The sequence below is a fragment of the Astatotilapia calliptera genome, chromosome 15, assembly GCF_964374335.1.
Source record: "Astatotilapia calliptera chromosome 15, fAstCal68.1, whole genome shotgun sequence".
Lineage (NCBI taxonomy): Eukaryota > Metazoa > Chordata > Actinopteri > Cichliformes > Cichlidae > Astatotilapia > Astatotilapia calliptera.
In genome coordinates, this window is record NC_137436.1 from 16195983 (window position 1) to 16220000 (window position 24018).

The 24018-nt window shown below is 38.0% G+C and overlaps 1 protein-coding gene across 1 annotated transcript in view; it reads left to right on the top strand.

The window, feature by feature from the left end:
* rngtt (RNA guanylyltransferase and 5'-phosphatase) overlaps positions 1–24018 on the top strand; it is a 120559-nt gene that overhangs the window by 44378 nt on the left and 52163 nt on the right. Inside the window, exon 11 of the mRNA XM_026143578.2 lies at positions 5721–5885. Within this exon, the coding sequence (XP_025999363.1) occupies positions 5721–5885 (165 nt within the window). The remainder of the gene's footprint in view (positions 1–5720; positions 5886–24018) is intronic.

Consider the following 24018-nt stretch of genomic DNA (forward strand, 5'->3'; position numbering starts at 1 on the left):
TTGTAGAAGTACTTATGAAGTACCTTGCAACCCCTTGTTAAACACAGCAATATGCTTAACTCTTTGCTGTATCTCTAGATGCATTTTTTTCCCCTGGTTTTGAACTCTGTCTGAGAAGAAAGCTCATGACAGCATTGCAGTGACTCATAAAGGAGCGGGAACTGTATGCTTCAGGGACTCTTCTCGTACACTTGGATAGAATGTCGTCATAAAATCTGGCCTAAGACCTGCCAGTCTACAAATTTAGACACCCAATGTACTCCCGAGGCCAAAGGGAGCGACCCCGGCTCTCAGTGATGGAGGTGGATGACAGGAAATACATTTTCCGGAACTGTAGGCTTTTGTGTGTGTTCAAGGTTTAGATCAAATCTGCCCACATCTGTTGAGATGTGGATGTAAAGCCTGAATACTTGCTTCTTTTTATATCAAGTGTTCGCTCATTAATCCGACTGCTTCTAGTCTCAGAAAAATATATAGAGAAAAAAAATCGAGAAAAAGTGTTACTCTTCCTCCTTAAAATCTAACTGATGCACTGTATTAGCAGTAACTGATGTTGCCTGTTAAAATAATAGCTTGCTCCAATATTGCTTTAAAATGTTGTGGGCCTTTTCTTTTTTATAAAGTAGTGCTGTTGTCAAACAGGATGCCGAACAGTTTTAGTCCAAAACATCCCGAAAGCCTCTGTTTTTGTCACGAATATCCCAAGGGAAGCTTGGCATTAAACTTGCTTTGACATCTCTTATTTTGTCACCGATATGTAATGTAATTTATCCCAAATCATCTGCTTTCAACAGGATTTCAAACACTTTCATGTTTTTGCTGTATTTTTTTAGCCTTGCCAACCTCATGCTATTTTCCTTTATTTCTCATTATATTGCTCTCTGGTGTTTAAAAGTTAATGTGTATATATAAACTGCTCAAAAAAAATAAAAGAACACTTTTAATCAGATGCGCAGTTGCTCTCGAAGAGGGCAGGGCTTTAGAAGGTGCTTGACGCATCAGCAGAACCGGTATCTCCTTCTTTGTGCAAGGACAGCAGGATGAGCACTGCCAGAGCCCCACAAAATGACCTTCTGCAGGCCACTGGTGTGAATGACCAAACGAATTAGAAATGGACTTCATGAGGGTAGCCTGAGCATCAGCCATTATTCCTTTAGGGTCATTCTCAGGCATGGATATAAGGACACAGGGGAAGTACATACTACAAATACCATTTTTGAGCTGCTGCAATGAAATTTTGGCAGAATGGTGTAGACTACCGCATCAGTTTTTCACTGTGATTTTCTTTACATTATCCAGTTCATGTTAGTATAAATGTACAGCATGATTTCTTTTTCCTCCCCCATTGCTAATCTAAACCATGGTTGTTATTGTGACAGCAGTATCAATATGGAGGATATCATAAATGGCATATTTGCATTAATGATATTCTCTGTGACAGATTAACCCCTGGAGTCACAGCCCAAAATGATATTTAGCCCTAGAAATGTTTGGTTAACAGGGTTTTTGTCTGCTGTTTCCCTGTTGAACAGTCGTGGACAGCACATGCCTTGAATCATCCACACTTACATCTTGTTCTGTCCCGATGACACGGCTGACAGATGGTGCCGAATGTGTGGGACATGATACCAGCTGTTGCTCCAGGAGGATGTAGTGCGGTTTTGCAGTCACCCTAAAAGAAAAAGAACTCTTCAAAGAAATGTTTAAACAAGAGTATCTTGAACTTCGATCTGTCTGTGACCTTATTTGAAGTTCCCAAATTGCCCTTATAACATTGTTAAGGCTACATTAAGCAAATTGGAGAGTCTATCACAAGGACACAGCATGACTGGCTTCTCATTTCTCAAGTTGTTATGGTTAATCTGTTTGCAGACAGTTGGCAACTTAAGCATCCTGCAGACACAGATCAGCATGGGCATCCTAATAAAGTCGCATCCTGATGAATGCAAAGCCAATATTCACTTTATTTCCATTTATTTTTTTTATTTAGTTTCTTGTTCTTAGCTGACAACAGTGACATCTGTAGCACCTGTAGCCTTCTGCTGCCGCAGCTCATCTGCTTCATGCTTGGATGCGTTGTGTGTTCAGAGATGCTTGTCTGCATACCTTGTTTTTATCGAATGTTTTTTTTTTCTATGCTTTTGTGTCAGCTTAAAGCAGTCTGACCTTTCTCCTCTGACCTCTGACATCAGCAGTGTATATTTTCTCTTTTTCAGAGCATTCTTTGTCAATCCTAAATATGGTTGTGTGTAAAAAATAAATAAATAATAATCCCAGCAGATCAGCAGTTTCTAAAATAATTAGAACACCAACAACCATGCCACATTCAAAGTCTATTAAACCATTCACTCTGTTGTCTTGACCATGTCTACATGCTTAAATGCATTGAGTTGCTGCTATGTGATTGGCTGATTAGGTATTTGTTTTGATCATGAGCCATACCTAATAAAGTGGCCAATAAGTCTACGTACCATTAAGTGGGTCAGATTTTACCTGTATTTCTAAAGGCATACACATCATAGTGTGTGTGTGTGTGTGTGTGTGTGTGTGTGTGTGTGTGTGTGTGTGTGTGTGTGTGTGTGTTTATGTTTATTAATATATTAATATTATTAATAAATATTAATAATATGCCCGTTCCGGTAATTAGCTCTCTGAAATGCTCTCCTCTGTTTTCTCCTATTTTCCACCCTGTGAGTTTTTTTCTTCTTCTCAACTTGGTTGCCTTCATTCACTTTACTCCCTTTCCTTTTCTGTGCACCACCATGAGTCAGAGTGCTAAGGAAAGTCATTTAGTGCTGCTGCACGTGTATTAAACACACTCACTTTTACTACCAATCTGTCACCCATGGAAGCCAATAAAATATTTTGCCATATCAATTTTGTCTCTTTTGTAGCTGTATGTAATCTATGCAGCGTACATAATTCCAAATCGTCTTTCCAAAGTGCCTGTTTGAAAAGCTATACTTTTCAAGAGGGCTCTGATCTTCTTTTCTGTTTTGCTGAAAATCCGTGTGACTCACAAAATAGCACACTCTAGTAATGCGTCTAATCATAGCTAATTCTTTGTCATTCACTGTCTCGTCCTTTTATTCAGAAATCTTTTCCCCTGCCATTTCCAATAATTCCTTAGAAAGCTGTTGAGAAGAGAAGTGGCCTTTACCAAACACTTCGAGTAGAATACAAATGCTTAGGTCTTAAGCCTTTGGGCCTCTCGATACACATGAGAGAATATTGATCCATCCTGCTGGTGTAAGAGCTGTAAAAATTGCGAATGTTTCGATGAATTGTTTTGATAAATCGATGTTCTTTGTCTAAGAAACTAAAACCTCATGAAATGGTCCAATACTCGAATAATTGCTGCTTAAAAACTGGCTTTGCATTAGGCTGTACAGTAGACCTGTAACAGTCAGTTCATCGATTTGTATATTTATTTATTTATTTTTCATTCATGTTCAAAAACTTTTGCCAGTTTCAGTAGAAAAAGTGGCTGTTGGAACTATTTCTTTTACCCATTTTTTTTCCTCGTCTTAGATTGCCATCATTTTAGAAAAATGTGTTAAACTTGTTGGCAATCATCCTTTGCCAAAACTAATTATCTAATTAACAAAACATAAATGCTTTTAATGTAGTAAAGATCATCTACAGTAAATTAATAATTACTATCATGGGCTTTAAGATTGTTTATTTAAGCCCTACAAAGGAAAGATTATTGTATTTTCAATAAGCAGATAGAATGATGTTTGGAACAACATGCTGCTGTTATCGGTGCCAAACACATTTTTAAATTCAATTCCATTATTCTTTTTATTTAGTGGCTGTACCAGAGCCAGTGATTAGCATAGAGAATACTGTTGTGTAACTGCTCGGTTAAAAACAAGTCTATCTTGCCAAAGTATGTAGTTTTCTGGCAAATCATAAAGTGGTTTGAAAATGGATTCTCTGCTTCGTCTTTTCTTTCTTTTATAATAAATGTCAATTTTAACAGTCAAGGAGATGTTTGGGTTAGAAATATTTTTGTGCTTATCACAGCTGGGTAATTTTTTTAAAAAAAAAGAAAAAGCTTTCTGTGATTTATGATGTGTTTTGGCACCAAATAAATTGCAGCTCAGTTGGAGTTTGAGCTCATTTTTTTCAATTAAATGTCAAATTGTTGCCACGTATTTGGTTCATGATCATCTGGCAGATTTTCATCACTAACGTCAGCAGTTTTGATAAAAGTGAAGTCTGTGAGTCGTTGTTTTTAATTGCTTTGTCGGCCGAGCAGTAGAAAATATGTGGCGGTAACGAGCTGTATCAGGCTGTTTTCATCTCAAACTCCTCGGCACCATTTAACACTTTTACATTTTCCACCTGAGCTTTATTATTTATAACCCGGGACAGGAACAAGCTTTGCTGTACTTTTTCCTGTCAAAGTCACAGTGGACCAGCAGATGGTTGTGGCGGAACCTTTGTGGCCCCCGTCTGTGTAAACGAAAGTAGTGGCTCAGGTTGAAATGCTTGTCTATGTGGAATAACAGTGATTGACCAACATTGTGGAGAAACTGTTGTCATGGTGACAAAGAAAAGCTGATTTAGCTGTGCAGTGTACTTTTTTGGGACGAGTTCAGCTGATGTTAAAGTAACCTTTTCACAGGTTACCATATATAAAAGTATTGGGCTACACCTCTTAATGATTGAAATTAGGTGATTTCTTGCCCATTACCACAGCTGTATAAAATCAAGCACCTAGCCATGCAGCCTGCCTTTATAAACATTTGTGAGTATTAGTGAGTGATTTTTCTGTGGTAGGTCGAGGGGAATTTTAATGCTTCAGCTTACCAAGAAATTTTCTGGGAACCATTTGGGAATGTAATTTTCTGTCCATAAACTCATGGTTGCATGAGTTTTGGTGTTTACTGGCACACACAGACTCCTGACTTGAACTCCATCAAACACTTTTGGGATGAACTAGAGCAAAGATTGTATTCCAGGCCAGCTCATTCAACATCAGTGGTCTGACCGTACATACACTCTTCTGGATGAATGGGCAAAAATTCCCACAGACACATTTCAAACTCTTGTAGAGAGCCTTCCCAGAAGAGTGGAACCTGTTATAGCTGCAAAGGACGGGAGCAACTCCATCATTATGCCGATGAATTTAAACACTCAATATTGGTCAAATATTGGCGAGATATGTAATTGCATTTACACATTTATGGAGTATTGTTTTGTGGTCTAATGTCTGATTGAATATACCTAGCAGTTTGTTCGCAGTTGACTGGGTCATCATGAAAAAAGTCCCTCGTCCTATTTTCATCAGTCTGTTCATTCTGAGGAAAGGATTCCAAGAAGCACCTCAAAGTGTACTTTATGCTACTGTCACACTAATTGTAAAGTTCTTTTTGTTCCCCTTTTGAAAATGCCTGCCTTGTTCAGATGTACAAAAGTCCTAGTCCTCAACCCCACGAAAAGTAAAATTACCAGTGTTGCCATGGTAACAAAACTGGCAGTTCAGTAATCTTGACATATCTGTAATATGTTTTCACAAAAGAAATGCATTTTAAAATGTATGCGCTAATCTAGCCTTGGAACTACTGCAAAGTTAAATCCAAGTCCAAATAAATACTGCCGCATTCGTATAGATGTTAATTGTTCTTGTTTGTGAATAGCCAAGCATAGAATAACCTGTGAATGTTTGCAAGAGGGTAGAGTTGAATAACTGATTTTGTTTTGTGTTTCAGGGACAGCCTGTTGGCCAGTGTGATTTCAATATCCGGCTGTTATGCATAGAAAAGGAAATAATTTCTCCCAGGAACGAAAAGATGAAGACTGGACAGATTGACAAGACCAAGGAGCCCTACAGTGTCCGACAAAAGCCCTTCTATGACATTCATGCTTCACGCAAGGTATTGTAATCAACGGTGCTCTTTTCCCTTTCCAGTCCATTTCCCTCTCCATTTCTTACACAGATGGCGCCCAGTTGAAGCAAAATCCAGCTTTTCAAACAAAGAAACACAGACGACCCAAATTCCTCACATATTGTTTCCTAAAATGAATTTGTTGAGCTAGTTGTGTCCCAGTTATATCCCTAGACGTTGTTTTCCAGGGCAACAGTAATTCATGAGCAAATTGGTCTGAGCTGGTGGGGGCAGACCAAGAGCAGCTGAAACACATCAATACACCAACTTCTTATAGCAAGCCCAGTCTCATAGAAGGAAGCAGGCGCCCTCTTGAGGTTGGGCCTAAGGGAGGGAACTCACAGCTACCTAGGCTGGGATGGATCATAATAGGTCTCAGGTGTGTGGTAGCTGTAAGCGTAACAATACACTGCTGGTGTTGCAAACTCTGACTAGGAGGAAAAAAACGAAACTTCACTTTATAACATTTTGGAATGGTCGTCTCCTAGCATTGCTTTAATTAGCACATTAATACCATGAATAAACATAAAATACATTTCTATGTTTACTCAGATATATTTACTGTCTATTTTGGGTGATGTTTTTATGCTTTTGTCCTGTCGTACATCTTCATGGCCCAGGTTAGAGTACTGTGCTGTTCATAGGCTGCAAATGGCAGTGACTTTATTTCTCTCAAAAGATGTTAAGCCTCTCTCAAAGGCCTGCTCTTGTACCCTACAATCAGGTCTGTGGGAGGTCAGAGCACAATTAGTTTCATGTTTTGCTCGGACAAAGATCAGTTGGGAATGTTGGCGCTCCATATTCGGCGACGATCAAAGTGTTTGGAGGGGGTGAAGTTTTTGACATTTCTTCTGCTTTTTCCACTTCTTCTTCTGCCAACATTGATATCTTGGTGTTTTTCTGCTTTTGTGCAAAATTCCTAGTATGAATGGTTGCGTTACCTCTGGTCTAACCCTTTGCTATCGTCTTTTCTAAGACACTTTGTAAGGCATAACCTCTGCGAGCTTTGGGGTTCATGCTGATCGAGATTTTCTCGAAATGAAGTCAGAGCTGTCTGGTTTCTGACTGCTCTATTGTGTTTTTTCACTGGCCATCTGCTCCCCATACAGGCATATCTCTGTTGTATGGGACATTAAGAGGGAGAAGCTGGAATCTGTCTCATTAATTCATAGCAGCACAACTATCTACTTCATGGCATATCAACCAGAAATTCCATTTTGGGGATATTTCAGTCACAGGCTGGAGTTGAATGATAGCTTTTGTCTGTTGCTAGGCTCCTGTTTTTTATCTCGCACACTTACACATTCATGTCGCCATTTCCCCACCAATTGGGAACATTTATTCTTTTTGCTTCCTCCACTTTTCCAATTATCTTACAAAGAACCCTTTTAGTTTTACAGAATTTGTCCATCGGGGCAACCAGATAATATATTTTTGGAATTTCCCTCTTATGAGGATTGAGTGGACTTGGCTGACAGTAGCCAATAATTCTGATCTTGCTCTACAATTAATTGTATTCATGGCATGTTTAATTTAGTTTGATGTGATGCACACTGCTTCTTCATTAGTTGAAGAAAAACTGTGGCCAAATTAGATTTTCTTACATGAATCTGATATAAATCAGGCCCTTCAATTACAATTATCATAAATTACAAAGCTTGTGAAAAGAAATTGTGTGTAATTTGTTTTTTCATCATTGAATACAGCAAAATAAAATATCGAATTATAATTTTAAATATCTTCATAAACTAATAGTATTCGTTTTCGGGTTTTTAAAAATTGTGATATAATTTTTTTTAATTGAAATTCAGTCACGGCTAATATTTATTGTGATATTGCTCGATGTTTAAATGCTGCAGTTTTCTCCTGGTTGTTATGATGAAATCTTTAACTAACTGTCAAATATGCTCTTATCTCAACTTACTAATAAATGTTCACAAGTAAATTAGTTTGATCTGTGCACTTGTACAATATTCTAAATATCATTTTAGGATGGCTGATGTTTCACAATAAAAACAAAAATGCACATTATTCTCAATACATTAAAAAAATTCTCTGGTAATTGGACTGAGAATGTATTCGGCAGAAATCTTCCCTTCGTGGCATTAGACATCAAGTCAAGACTGGAATGTCTGGTCATTTTCTTGCTTGCAGAGTTTAAGAGTATTGGCAATTTCCACAGATGATCAGTTTACAAGGTAGAAATTCATATTCCCTCCTGGATTACAGAAAAGAGTGTTACAGTCTCAGCCCACTGGAAGCTGGCAAGTTTCCCTTAAGAGTGAACTAATCATAAAACTCAAGTCTAAGTTTTATTAACTTTTTGGTGTGTGACAGAACTTTTTCAAACAGGTGGTTTTTGACCTTGATGATGAACTCTTAAAAAATTGGAGCTTATTAGTCCTGAAACCTAGCAAAAATTTGGTGGTTATTTTTGGCAGGTATGGGCGTCAACAGAAGGTATTGTGTGGTTGAGCACCAATCAGAAATATATATCCACACATGCACAGTGCTCTGAAGAAGAACAAGAACAATACTAGTAACACAGTGTCTAAAGACGCAACTTGTCTCTTTGCCAAGCTGTCTATTATGTCTAGTTACAGTCCGGGTTCATTCCTTAAAGATGTTTTTTTCTTTTTTTTGTTATGCCTGAATGGTTCATAGGTCAGTGTTAAGGGGCTTAACAAACAACTAAAACAAAAGACAAACAGCCAATGTCCAAAGAAAGGCTTTGAAAAACCCTCAGAAAGCCCGTTGCTGAAAATTCAATAATAAAAAAAAGTGTAGAAGAATTCAAGAAAATTATTTCATTTTTTTTAAGCTACTAAAATCCATGTTTTTAGTAGGCAAAAGAATGCAGAATTTGTTTTATTTTAATGAATAACATGAAAATGAGTTGCTGTTGTGAGCATATGAGCAGATGTCTTCTGGTGGAAAGGTCTGTCTGTGAGGGGAAGAAAGAGAAACAAGTTACATCTGTTCAACTCAATTAATTGCTCTTTAAATTAGGAATAAATTTAAACGGGCTTTTCTTCTTTAAATTTCTGTTTTTTAATTCATTTTTTAAAAGCAATCATGCAGTGAGGCCTTTTGTAAAGCGTGCAGTAATTAAATGTGGTTCAAGGTGTATTCAGATTCAATTAAGTCACAGTTTAGTAACCTTAACATTAAAAAAGGATATTAGAAGGTCTAGGTTTCGCTGTGCCCTTTTTATAGAGCTTCTAATATCTCACCGTCATGTATCCTATTTTAGGCCTAAGATGAATAAAGATCCCCTACAAAGTACTAGAGGTGGGAATCGCCATACATCCCACGATACGATATTATTGCTATTTTTAAAAAATATTTTGCGATATTCAGATTCTGTACATAAAGGTAAACTTTATCAATATTCATTTTATCTAATATCAAAATCTCACTCTCAGTCTTTCTCTCATTTCAGTTTTATTGTTGACAAACTGGACGGTTTGTATTACAGTCTAGTCCAACTTAACTGAATGCAACCATCTGGTACAATTATAGCTATTCTGAACTATGCAATTTATGAAAACTATGCAGCCCATTCAGCAACTGAAGAATTTGAAAGTAAATTAAAACAAAATATAGTTTTACATTAAATAAAAAAGTTTTAAACTTAATTAAAACAAAACATGTCTTAAATTAAAATAAGTAAACTGTCATGTTTATTGCTGCCAAAAAAAAAGTTAAACACATTTGGACATTGAAGGAATGTCAGGATTCTTGCTCAGAAAAAGGAGCTGATCAACATGCTCTGAAGTCAGCATGTTCCAGTCCACAAAAACTTTTTTTGTAACAAAATATCGATTTCTGCTGTCCCTGTATCGATACATTATTAGCAAACAAAATATCACGATACTACACAGTATCGATTTTTTTTCCCCCCACCCCTACAAAATACCGATATCTCCAACACAGCTAGCATCTTCTCCCTGGAAACTAGAAAGTCATGAAATGGGGAAAGAAGAACCAACTTTCTTAGCTGAACTCAATGTCATCTTGAAACACCTTTTTTTTTTTTTTCTAACTGAGATTGAATTTGGATAGAGACCTGAAAAATGGTTATCTGGATACTTTTTTTTGTGAGATTGCAATCTTTTCACAGAGCACTAACCTAATCACACTCGGCGAGATTAAGGTTTAGAGTAGCATGCTGAATATTAAAAAAAAAAAAGCAATGAAATCGACTTCCCTTTAAAATGTAAGTAGAAAAGTGAAATAGATTTTAGGGCAAATGCTCTATAAAATCACTAGGGGTAGATTTTGAATGAAGGCAGTTTTGTTTGGTTACTTTTTGTTTGTGTGCTGCTGTGATGGCTGCTTTTCTCCTGCAGTTTCCTGATGACAAAATAAGTTGAAAAGTTGGACCGAAAGTATTCAGAATAGTCGCTTAGAATATCTGTTAGTTTGTGTGCAGTTCATGTTGTCCAAGTGGCCCGAATAGTTTCCCTTGTTGGCAACATTGTGCTTTGCTTTAGATTTCACTGGTATTCCTATTAAATGGTCAGTGAGTATAAATTAGTAGTGCACTGATTGTCAGCAGTTGGTGACATATGGCCTTGAGGCTGCCTACACCTGATAAGCAGCTGCAGAATCTGTGCTGAGAGTTTAACCTAACATCATTTGAGTTGTCTGCTTTATACTTTAGGCTGTGAAAAAGGCAAACTGAAACGCGTGCATGTTTTAAATTATACCAGGAATTTATCTCTGCAAAGCCAGAAGGAGACGGAGTTTCTACGTAAGGTTTTAACTAAATGGAAGCACTTTCAAAATTCAGTTGGAAAAAGTTAATCCCCGATGGTAGTGCTGCAGATGTGCGAGACTGAAGCAAGCTACACCAACATTTCTCTTGTTAAATAAAACTAGTTCATGGTCAGAAGGCCAAAGTTACACTTTCAGATGGCCGATGGCCAAAATGTGATGAGAAGCCTTTTTATTCTTTCCCGGCTCCCATTCCTCAGTATTAATGGTTCTTGATTTCATGTAAACGTCCTCCCTTCATGGTGCTCTTGTTGCATTTCCCTGACTCATGAGTCAGAGTTCATGTTTGTCAGTCGGAGCAGGTATACTGTGGTGGGGCCGGAGGAAAGTAACGCCTCCGGAACAGCATGTCTCATTAGCTGAAGGCTGTCAGTCGGCTGGTTTCCCGTTGCTCCCTGACCTCACACCTCTGTCAGTCGAGTCTCCAGCTGTTGGTGCTGAAGAAGCAAGCACTCAGGTTTCCATCTTTTTTTACCTCCTTCATGTGGGTGTTTTAACTTGGTTTAAAAAAACAACAACAACACAAACACGCTTTTATCACAGCTTAATATAAAAGTTCCTCTGTGGTGATCTACCCAACATACTGGATAATGGGCAAGCTAGTAAGATCAAATCTACATTATTGACCTTCATATCTACAAGATTTATTCGTCCTAATTAAGGCCAGAAAATTATCTAATTTGAGGCTGGGGGAACTCTAACGGCTCAGCTGCATGTCCCACCTACTTTATGAAATGCACTGCAAAAAAAAAGAAGGAAAAAGTGTCAGCCTGCACCTAAGGCCATGGTAATACATCCTCCACGGTTAGGTTCAAGAACAAGCTGCACTTCATAACCTGCGTCCTCACTCTCTCTCTTGCTGCTGTGCCTGCTGCTGCACCCACTCATAGGGAAACATGTTGACTGTTGTATAAGGGCTTATGCTGCGTGGAAGAACACACAACATGGACTGGATGACTAATGTTTGTTTACCTCAGTTGCTTTGAGATTTTTTAGTTTTCTTCAAAGCCTCCAAGACATTATGCAAGAGCTGATGATGCATGGCATATCTATACAGTAAAGGTCGGATTCACTAACGGGAAAGCAGCTAAATATGTAGCAAAATCAAGTGAGGCACATTCTTTTATTTGTTCTGCTTGCCTGCTCTCCTTCCTCCTTCCAGGCTCAGGGCGGATGACGAAACACGTGTCCTCTGGGTCAGGTCAGCAGGTGTCCTTGCATTTTGCTACTCTGCTTTTAGGCTGCTGGTTTCTTCTTCTTTTTAAACCATGGTCGTTTCAGGGTGTCCTTGTCCCCATCCATCCTAATAAAAAGCCAGCAGCACAACTTCTATTATGTTAAACTGATTTTTTTTTTAAATATAATTTTTAATCATTTCTGTGCTGTGAATTTTAAAGTCAAAATTGTGTTATTATTATTTTTTAATTTGTACAAGGACATAAAAACCTGAGTGATACTGCAGCTATTGCATTATTTCGTTTTACAAAAGAGGAAAAAATGTTTTTGAACATAACCATGGAAACAGCATCTAAGCTTCAAGCTCCAAGTTGACATTTCCCATGGCAGCTGCTGGCTGGCTTGAACCTGAAAGGTGAAATTATTACAGACACAGTATAGATTCCTGTGAGGCCCTATGGACTACAAAATGTCACACTGTGTATCTGTATAGAGAATGTTTTTCACCCTCTTTCCAAAACATGATCCTATTAAATGCATCTGTTTCAGAAGAAGGACCTACATAAAGGTAAATATCAATAAAGTCTTGTTTAAATTGCTTATGTAATACATGAGTGATAATCAACAGGAGATGAGAAGCAGCCAATAGACGGTGCCTGTTCATTTAAAACTCTCACACGTGTACCTGTCTGTTTTGAAATGCCTCCATAACGTGTTTTAAAACTAACTAAAAGAAACTGCCCCAAATACATTATTACTACTCACCTGTGTTTGATATGTATACAACATATGTGTTATATGTATGCAAACTGCCACATAAAATTTTTATAAACTTAAAAAAATATATAGACATATTGTCTTCATGTAGGTAATCAACCAGAGAAATTTCGTGGTAATTTCTAGTAATTCAGGCCTTTGGAAGTTTCCTGGGAATATCATGCATCATTAGTTTTTACCAAGTTCACTCTCATCCCTTATAGAGGCATTTTTACAGGTCTCTGTTACAGAGTTTTTGCAGACACATTTTGAGTGTGGTGCATTCACATACTTCGTAATTTTCCAGGAGCAAAATATACATTATTTAGTATAAGGTTAGTACTGCTACATTTGTTAGTATTAAAAGGTTGAATTGTATCCATTCTGTTGATGCATATACATTTTCTCCACAGCCCAATTACACATAGAAAGCAAGTGCAGTTGTTTTTCCTAAACAAGAAGGGTAGTCTAAAATATTTATGCTCCAGTGTGAAGCAAGAAATTTACTCAATTAATGATCCAATTAGTAAACAGAAGAAAAGGTCATCTGCAAATATTTTAATTGATTAGAATAGTTTCATTTTATCTGACAAGTAAGCCTCCCTTTTTCTTTTAGACTTTTAGTTGTCTAGTCATTGGACAAACACACAAATGGAATGACTTTTTGGTTAACGAGGATTATTTGCCAGTGTGAGCTGTATGCGTGATTGTTAGGGACATACGAGATGTGCCATTACCAATGGCCTGGGTTTGATTGTCTCTAGTCTACACACTCAACTGTCAAATAAAGTGAGCAGTTACTTAAATCAACCTTTTTCTGCTAAAAGTTAGTTGTTTTTTTTAATGCTTTGGAGTATGCCTTTGCTATTCAAGGTTTTTGTTTAATATCAAAGTTTAAGGTCAGTAATAGTATAACCACATCTAATTCCTGACATGTAACTCCTTTGAACTCTTCTACACAAAGTCCGATCTTTTACCTTTCAGATATGCAGCCAACTCCAAAACCATCACACTCTCTTCTCTTACTGACAGCACAGCATGCTATCGGAGCCCAGTAAAAGGCTGCCTCCTGGTCATTGCCTTTTCACACTGACACTCTGTCTGCTGTCTGTATGAATGTGTCTGAGTATGTGGGCTGTGTTCAGCACTGCTGTGCGTTTGCAGTAGTCAGTTTATCTTTCCTGTCTTGGAGGCAGACCGGTAATGCGTCTAACTGGCAGTGGTGTAGCTTCAGCACAGACTTGGACTGGCTAAAGTCCCATCTCTTTCCTATGATCACTTAATTAATGCCCAAAATATTGATATTGCTCAAATATTGTCATTTTTACTGTCTCTTTGCAAAGGTTTCCACTGCTTGTACCAACTTGTAATTTTTTTTTTTTTTTTTTTTGGTTGTAACCCAGTCTTTAGACCCACTCCATACCCTTTTACCTCTTGACCAGTCATTGATCAATATGCAAGTATTGCATTACCTAACCATCAACAATACCTGGTGGCTTTTTTTAATAATGACTCACAGAGTTTGCTTAATTAGTTATCTATATTTTACAGATGTCCTCACAAAGAAAGCCCAGTAAATACAGTTACCTATATCTCTAAAATAGAATTCAGTCCAATGCAGAAATAACACTATCAGAGAGGTGTTAATGAAGCTCTGCGTTAATAATTTTTTAGTCAATAGGGTTACTGAACCAGACTTAATATTATTCATTATTATGCTGAAAGTTTTTCATGATCTTGTAAAAACTTTTTCCAATTTTGTGGCTAGAAATGTTGGACCATGTCCATCAGTCATCAAGACACCTGTCCGGTTAAACCAAATTCCCCTCATAACACATTTTAATTTCACGCTGCGCCCTTGTGATTTTTCATCATCTTTGGCCTCTTCTAGTTTAATCGTCTAAGTGTTAATAATTGAGTTTTTTCTGGAAGTGTCAAATCAAATACAATCAATTTTCTTTTTTTTTAAAGACACTGACATTTTCAAGACTGGATAACCATGTTTAACTCCAGGCCAGCCAGTGGTTTAGCTGCCTTGCACACTCTGATGTGGGCTTTTCATCTAATAGGCAACTGCACACAGCCTTTATAGAACCATTCACATTAGGGTTGAAAGTAGGGCTGGGCGATATGACCCAAAATTCATATCTCGATATTTTTTAGCTGGATGGCGATATAAGATATATATCTCGATATATTTTTTTAAAGCCATAAAGTAAGAACAAAAAGAGAGTTCTTAGTCAAAGCTGTGTCCCAGATGTCACACAGGCACTTTTATTAACATAGAGCAGATGTACATAAAATTTACTCAAAAATAAATTATGAGCATTTATTAAATAATAATGCTCCATAAATAAAAGAAAACAATGTTGTTTTTGTGCATAACAAAAAGCTCACAATTGTGCAGTCAAAATGTAAACTAAAAGATGCTGAGCACAATAACAAAGACAAATTTCACAGCTGCTCTGTTCCCAACTTGTACTGCGTGACTGACAGCCTGGAGTTTGAAATCCGCTTCGCAACCACGTCTCTTAACAGGTGCCATTTATAGTCCTTATACACAGTAGGGTAATATTACGTTGAAGCACAGTACGTATCACTCCGCGAGGCTCAGCCGTAATGCTCCGACAATCCATCAAGCGGTGCAGCTCCGTAGCTTACTAAAGTCGTACTAAAACATTTTCTGACAGATTGCTGAGCGCCGTGTTCCACATAAAATCGGTTCGCGGCCATCAAGCACAACCAGAATTCATACATAAGGCGCGCTGTCAACTTTTGAGAAAATGAAAGGATTTTAGTCCGTGCAGCCCCTCTGGGCTGCATGGCGTTAGCGTGGTTAGCTCGTTAGCGTGGTTAGCTCGTTAGCGTGGTTAGCTAGCTAACACGTTGACGCCGTCCAGCCCCACGCACGGGGCGATGCGCAGTAACTCGTTAACGGAGATTTGCCGTGTCCATCTTGTCGCTTCCTGCAGGTGAAGCGATGGGGGACGAGGAGTTGTGTTCAGTGAAGGAGAGGCGAGGCCGAGTAACATTGCGTAAAGACGAAAGTGGACGAAAGAGAGGCAAACCTGCGGCTCCGCAAGTATAATTATAACGTAACATAGACTATATCGATATAAAGGATATTGTCACATCTTATATCTCGTATAAAAATATATCGATATTTTTTAAAAACTCGATATATCGCCCAGCTCTAGTTGAAAGGTTCCTCCAGCAACAGCCCCACAGTATGACTGGAATATCAATCCATCCTTTCCACCTTTGATTCAGCCCCCGCACCTAGACCTCCTTAGAGTAAAGAGGATGAGCAGGCTGAAGGAAAATACAAAGGCTTTAGGAAACGAAAGTGCTTAATAACAGTCCAGCTGTGGTGAGGAAGAGATTGTTATATTGCACAAAAAATAAGCCAGTGTTACTTTAATAAGAATGAGCTGCATTGTCCTGAATGCTTGGATCATTTCTATAAAAACACACCATAAGATGCATTTTGCATACATTATCCTATTTCTACTCTTTATAAAATGTCACTGTAGATATTCTTCATTACTTCATTACAAACATTCTGGGACAGATTCCTTATAAATATTTTCACACGTAGCTCTGTTTGGTCACTTGCAACTTTCGCAGTGGAAACATCAATTCATTTGTTTGTTTGTTTTTAGAAATTGAATAGTAAGAGTTCAGTACACCTTTAATGCCTCCTGGTTTATTTCATCTTGGTAGGACTGCACGGCATTTTGACTTTTAGTAGAAATGCACAGAAAATGTTTTTACCTTTTGTCAGTTTCATTTTACTTGGTATTTCACACAAGCATTTGTAGTTCAGCCTAATACAGTCTGTCATTCTTAACCACATGGGGATGGGTCATTCAAAGTCATCTTCTAGATCACAGCTGTAATTTTGACCAATGGGATATTTTGTGGAAGCAGCAGAAAAGCTAAAAATGGTGCAGACTGGAGAAGACAACTGGATTAAATAAGAGTAATAAGAGAAAACTGTTAAAATCTTTACCACAGTAGTGATTCCAGGTTTTTTAGACCAAAAAATCCCCAAAGAAAAGCAATTTCACAACTTTTACGAAGCCTTCATTTTCAGTTTGTTTTTGAAGGTGAATCTGACTTTACTGCAGTTAAATGGATGAGAAATTATGGCGACACAGGTCGAAACGGTCCGATATCAAACTCCAAATGTATTTGATAAATTTGTTTGTTCTTCTCGGTTGACTGGTGGCATTTGCACATTTATTTCTCTGTCACTCTCATTTTTCTCCTTGTGCATCAAGTCATCAGAGCGTCAGGGCCATTACCTAGCTGGCTGTCAACAGCTGTCACTAGAGCTAAAATGATCAGTAGATCGAAACAAAAGCAATCTGCAACACTTACAGTATCCGCATTCCCAAAGGGCAAATGCCCAGTAGTCTTTTAGTGTATTTTCCCTCCTAAAATCAGCTGCTTTTATTTTTTTATGTATCATGAGGTAGTGAGTATCTCTAAATGCTTTGGAGTGTTGGTCAAAGCAAACAACTTATCTGAAATTATAAAAAACGTATAATTTATGTGTATACTTTTCACAACAAATTATTATTAAGTTATTCATGAAAAATATTAGTTGAATTTCAGTTCTGGTGAACTGAAATGAGCTCACTGACATAATCTCTGTGCTCCCGAAAACGTTCTAGTCCATCAAGGCATTGACAGAGGACCTGCGTGGTGTCCTGTGTGGTTTTACACTGGGATATTTACAGTGTGTCCTTTAGATGCCTTGGGCTTCAGGGTGAGGCCTCCTGCTTGTTCCTGCTTAAGGCTCACTGTTGTGTTTCTCAGCTCGTTCCCGAGCCATTTTTGAAGTGTGGTAGGGCCTAATGTCCTGCTGCGGCATGTTGTTGCTCTCTGGCAGTGTCATAGTCACGGTTGGTCTGCCAGGACTGAAGGATTCTCAGCAAAGCATTGCATTCTTCACCAGAGAGCAGTGTTATTCTCTTCACCTGGGAGTGGTTTTACTGTTTCGACTGGTGAGTGTATAGCTTCCAATAAATATCTATGTTCTGACCATTATGGCATTTTTATTTTATTTTATTTTACTGAATCTGTATATATTCAGATAACCTGAAATGACTTTCTCCTGTGTCCTTTGCTTATATAAAATATTCCTTTTACTCTGTTAAAGACGAATCACCGTAAGAAAAAGAGGGAAGCAGAGTAGCATACTTCATGTCATTTCAATCCTATCAGTATTTGCTGGATATCATTCATCACTGTGTCCCTTTGTGAAATGAGCTCGAACGTGAAACACTGGTGAAGAAATTGGTCTGACTTCCATCACTCTGTCATTCAGTCTCTCTCAACCTGAGAAAAAGTGCTCTGTATATTACTGATTTATCTCCCCGAGCGTCTTCGTTGTCCTGTCTCTGCCGTGGAGTCTACGATAAAGTCCTGATCTCTTAATGGGGCTTTGCTATTCACCTTAACCTACTTGTCCCAGGCTCAGCTCTGTGTTTCCTTCCTAAAGAGGTTTAACCATAAAAGCAGGGTCGCTGCCCCCTCTCTGCATTATCACTCCAAGGAACTTCCTTACTGTAGGAGTACGTGTGAGTGGAAGTCTTCTTTTCTGCTCATCACTCCATCCAGGGTTCACTGTGCTTGCCGAAGGTGGTGGGTGGGTGTGTTAAGATGGCAAGAGAACTGAAATGGAACTCCCAGATCTTACCGCCTACGTGCCATTCCTTCATAAAGACACCATTTCTTTTAATCTGGCTACCTGCCTTCTCCATGTCAGCATGGTTGTCAAGCTTTGTGTGATCTGCTGTGACTCATTCATCATTCTGGAGAGCACTGATGTTGCTCCACTTTCTTTGCAGATATGGCAGGGAGTGAACACTTTGCCGTTGCTTTAGATAAATGCATCTGCGCCCCTCTAAGGCTAATGACTTCTCTTACTTTCCTGGAACACATCGTCTGAAAAACGAAAAAGTATTTTGTGGAACTCCTCTAGTGGTATAATAGACATGCTATTTGAATGCAAATTCATCATCTTTGAAGAAGAACTGAATGCTGCTACACGCTTTATGCTGCAAATGACCCAAGGATCACACCATTTTCCATAGCATCCATATCACTGAGATCACCATTTCAGCAAAGGTGATGAGTTATTGTGTAAATCAAGTGGTACAACAGCAGGACAGAGATCAGTGGATGAACAAAAGAATAGATAACCGCAAGATAACTATTGATAATAGTCACACTCTCTAGTCCTGCCGCGCTGGTAAAATTTCATAGAAGCTGTCAGATTTTTTTTTATGCTACCAAATGGATAAACTTGACTGTGGAGCCTTTTGACCACAAGTAATGCAATGGAATGTTTTGAGGTTTTTTTTTCCATGAGTGGGTCCCCTTTTCATTTTTACTGTGCACACAAGTGTGTGAAAGCAGGTTTTTGCTTCGAGCTTTACATACTCCACTGTCCTAACTGCTGGTTGCAGCACTGTGGAAAGAATCGTAGCAATATGTGAGCAGTAGAGGTAAAAATAAATAAATACAAAAATAAAACTGGCTTTGCAGATGTTCAGTGGAAAAAGAAACACCTCAAGGACAAAGACTAATTATAAAGCATAATGTTATTTTAACCTTTAACTTCTAATAACAAGGCTGTCAGAATGTTTTGGCACCATGAATATTTTTTCTTTCAGTAAATAAAAGGTGAAAGTCTTTATTTAAAAATTACAGGAAAAAATAGTGCCATGCATGTGGTATAACAGGTAATTTCCAGAGGTGGGACCAAGTCATTGTTTTGCAAGTCTCAAGTAAGTCTCAAGTCTTTATCCTCAAGTCTCAAGTCAAGTCTCAAGTAATGTCAGGCAAGTCAGAGTCGAGTCTCAAGTCACTGGTGTAAAAGTCCGAGTCAAGTCACAAGTCTGAAACTTTGAATTTCAAGTCCTTTCGAGTCTTTAAAAAAAAAAAAAAACGAAAAAATAATGTTGCAGTTATGCTAAATGTAAATATTAGACCATGTAATTTTTTAATCTGTGTTTTTCTCAACACATGACAAAATAGTGAACTTAGAAAATATACACAAATTGTGAAATTGCACCTCTATAAAATGCAGCTCAATTAAACTTAGCTCCAAGAATAATTTTCACCGACAGTTCTGAGATAAGCTGCATGTTATTCTTGGATGCGCTTGTAGGACCGACTTTAAAATCGCATGACAAAAATATCATACACATTAAAAAAAACTGAATCACCAACGTAGCCTGGAAAACATTTGCTAGTTAGATGAAGTCAGCTATCTCATTGTAGCATATTTATATGCATATTTATAATTATACGGTTCTTGGAGTGAGTGCATACACTCATGAAGTTTAGTAACTTCAGGTCACTGCAACAAGCTCAGGTACAGTTTACCGACGGATGGGTACAGGACCTTGAAATGCACCGTGTAGAACGAAAGACCATCGTACGTATCATAAGTTTACCAGTCTCACAAATCGTCGTCATAAATACACATTCGTTAACCGTTTATTAATAGGACCTTTGAGCTCAACGGTAATTAATTAGTAGTGGAAATAATTTCTGGTAGCATCACAGAAATGTAGCAGTGACAATAATATTGTATGCTGTAATCGTACTGGGCAATTAGTGATACAAAAAACCTGTTTTATCCTGTGAATAAAAGTATATGTTTTTGTCAATGTACCATAATAACAGAAGCGAAACGCAATATTGTGTCAGGACAATTCACTATTTATGCACAATAAATAAAGGAGCATAGCGCGACAATTTCTGTTCAGTGCCAGACTTGCTTGTAACCTATATCACCAATTATGTTATGAAAATGACGTATTAACTACTAAAAAACACTGACCTTCGTGTAAATGCTTGGAGCAGACTAACCTGTGAGCTGGAGTGTTCTGGGACGTTATATTTGATCTTTGAATGGCTGCAATCCAGGCCATCCGTCGCGTCTTTGTTACTTTGGAAACATGGCTCGAACAATTTCTCTTCAACGACCAACCGATCTCTTTACCCGTCGGCTTCCCGTGGCTGTCATGCGACCGGCTATTGCAGTTAATAATACAACAGCTTCTTGACATTTTTGTGTTTCTTTTTATCGCTGTGTGACTGATTTCAATTGAAAGCCTGCGTGCGTTAGTACCGCTTGCCACGAGTTCCCAGAATCCTTTGCGGTTCTACCCGTGAATGACGTCACATTTTCAATCTCTATATAATATGCATGTTAAATTTTATATTTGGGGTAAAATATCAAGTCTTTTCAAGTAAACCGGTTCAAGTCCAATTCAAGTCCCAAGTCATTGGTGTAAAAGTCCAAGTCAAGTCACAAGTCTTAGAACATTTTTTCAAGTCAAGTCTAAAGTCATAAAATTAATGACTCGAGTCTGACTCGAGTCCAAGTCATGTGACTCGAGTCCACACCTCTGGTAATTTCTATATTTGTGTCTTAATATCAGTATCTTTGTATCCCCATTTCTTTTTAAAAATGCAATAAGTGAATAAGTGTCTGTCTTCACAGCAGATTTTTTCTGATGTATTGTACAGCAGAATCTGCTCTCTTCAAAGAGAATTTTTGTGGCAGAGTATATCATCATAGATCACAGAACAGCTCAATCTGTTGGTCTAATGCTGGACAAAATACTCAGGTCAGCGGGACCTTAACAGGAGAGACCGTCTATATAAGAATTCTATGGTCTTCTGGTTTTAACAGGCTTTTTGAGCCCTGCGCTGAGTGGAAATTTAGCTGTCTCATTCCACACTTTCTTGTATTTGTGATTGAGCTTATAATTTGGTTTGTCTCCAAGCAGCACCAGGACAGATGACAATCTCTCATCTCCTATACTACGAGTGTGTGTTAGCTCATCTTGGCTCTAATCATAGTTGGCAGTCTTCATATCTACTGAACACTTTGCTATCTCCTAGTCAGCAGGCACTTTACAATGTTCATGGCTGCTTATTGAAATGTCATGGCTGGACAATAAGTGGAGATGTATGCAGGCAATGTTAATTAAAGTTTAATGACCTCACTTTATTGTCTGTCATTACAGCAAAGACATGATAGAATATATTATAAAAGGTCACCCCTGTTCCACCTTTCAGTACCTTTCTGCATGGCTAGAATGCATTGCTTTCTGCTGTAGCACATCTTGATGGCTTTGATATGATACCTGATATCTACTGCAGTGCACTAATGCATTTGCTTTCTGTTTTATTGACCAAAGCCATTTCCTGCTTGCCGAAATATATTTACACTCTGCATGAACATACCAAATGCCAAAGATCAGTGAAGGTTTGCAAAAACAGCATAAGAAGCTTCCTCCAGCATAACTACAGCAGATAATGATAACGCAGATTTTTTTGTTTTGTTTTGGAGTTGTTGTTTTTTTTTTAATGACTGATTTATCATGTTACAATTTCATTATTCCTTTTTAAGATAGTTCCTAAAAAAACATCTGATGTTTCCATATTTTTTATGCATTTGCTCTTGGCCAGCACAGTGAATTAAAATACAATACTGACACAAAGATGTGGGCCACGATGAACTGAGAGGAACTGCAAAGAATTCCCTGTGGGTTCATCTGTATGAGTCACACCTCTCATAAATAGTCACGTAGCTGATCATTCATATAGTGCATATTTTTGCAACAGAGAGTGTGACATTTCTTGCTTTGCAAGCCCTCTTTCTCATCTGATTTTGTATTTTCTGCTAGTGTTTGGCCCTTGAAATGCTTATATTCAGTTCTGCAGTGTGTAGCTGTGCAATCATATATTAGGTTTGACAACTGGCAGAATTTTCCATGCCACATGACACGTTTCTATATCGATTTCTCCCTTTCCCAGCAGTAGCAGCAGCATTAGTAGGTTTCGCTTCCTGCCACTGTGAACATTGACTTTATATTGGCAATATTTCACAGCGAGCACGACACTAACATCCCAACATCACATTAAAGTCTTTGCACAGTTTTATTTTTGTGGAAGGTTGATTTGCCACTCGATTGCAGTTTCATCTCGTTTCTCTTGTTCACTCTTGAAACATTTGTTTGAAGGTCTTGCATTTCAGTTTCTTACATTTTCAAATATCACTGAAGATGGAGTACTCGGCTAACCCTGGCTGGCCTCTTCACATTGACCTCCCCCCGTCAACCACACAAAAGCCTCAGTCTTCATTTTTATGCTTGACTGAACATGATTTTTTTTTTTGGCATTTTATTTCTCTGCTTACAAAGTGTTTGGATTAAAGCAATTAAAAGTTGTTTAATTTTCACAGTTACAGAGTTGTATGCTTCCATTCTCTACATTAAAAAAACACAAGGAGGCAGTACAAGAGAACATAGCTTATAGTGAACCTGCAATGAGGCACTATATTTGTACTGCAGAATATGCAGGTTTATGAAATAAATACACGTTTACTGTGCAATAACAAGAGTAGAGTATTACATGTTTCGTCTAAGGCATCCTAATAGGTATTAAACTAATTATGTTTTTGAGTTTTTCAAAAGTTTGCTTGAGTATTATGGATTAAAAAAGTTAAGTTCTGCCAGGATTTCAGCAGATCAGTTGTTGGATCAGCCGAAATCCTTCTAAGCATCCACTTGAGAAATCTCATTCAGAGTGAGCTCATGAATCTGCTTTAACTACAAAAACTGCAAGCTTCTTTGCAACTCACCTTCACCCCAGCTTCTCTTTTCAGGATATATCTGACTGAATCAAGACCATTTGTCTTGCTCTGTAGTTGAAGAGGTGTGCTATTCCCTCTTTATGCTTTACATAGATATGTTTGAAACAGCATTTGGATTCCTCCATCAGCTGACTAAAAGGGGAAACAACTGACTATGCTATGGGTAATAAATAGATCTCTCTATGCCACTTAATGGACAGGCAATGGAAAAGTGGAAGCTGATGCAGGAAATCTTTAAGTCATACCAATAGACCATATAAAAGATGGACGTAGCTACTGTGACATCATTCACCAGTTTTTTGAGTTTAATAGCCTTGAGATGAGATTTTTTCCGTCACCATCTTGAAATGTGATTTGATGACAAGAGACATGTCTAACTGTGAAACCTCACACTCATTGGCTAATGGCTTTCAAACACAAGGTGGAAGCCAGTGAGCATATCTCTGATAGTCCTTGTTTTTGATGCTTAGATACTAAAACCCACACTTAATGAAACCGTGGTCCTTCTCCCCATTTCTCCTCATTACCCTCCATTGATGTTTCCAAGAGTCATCTAATAGGTAAACTGTGTTTTTTACTGCAGCTCTGGAAGTGTTCAGTCTAAGAAACTACAACCGACTGTAGACGGGTAACAGTATTTATTTGAAAGACAGGACAACAATTTAAATTGCTCTTGAATTGGGAGATTTCCTCATATGTTCCCCAATGCAGCTGGTATATTCA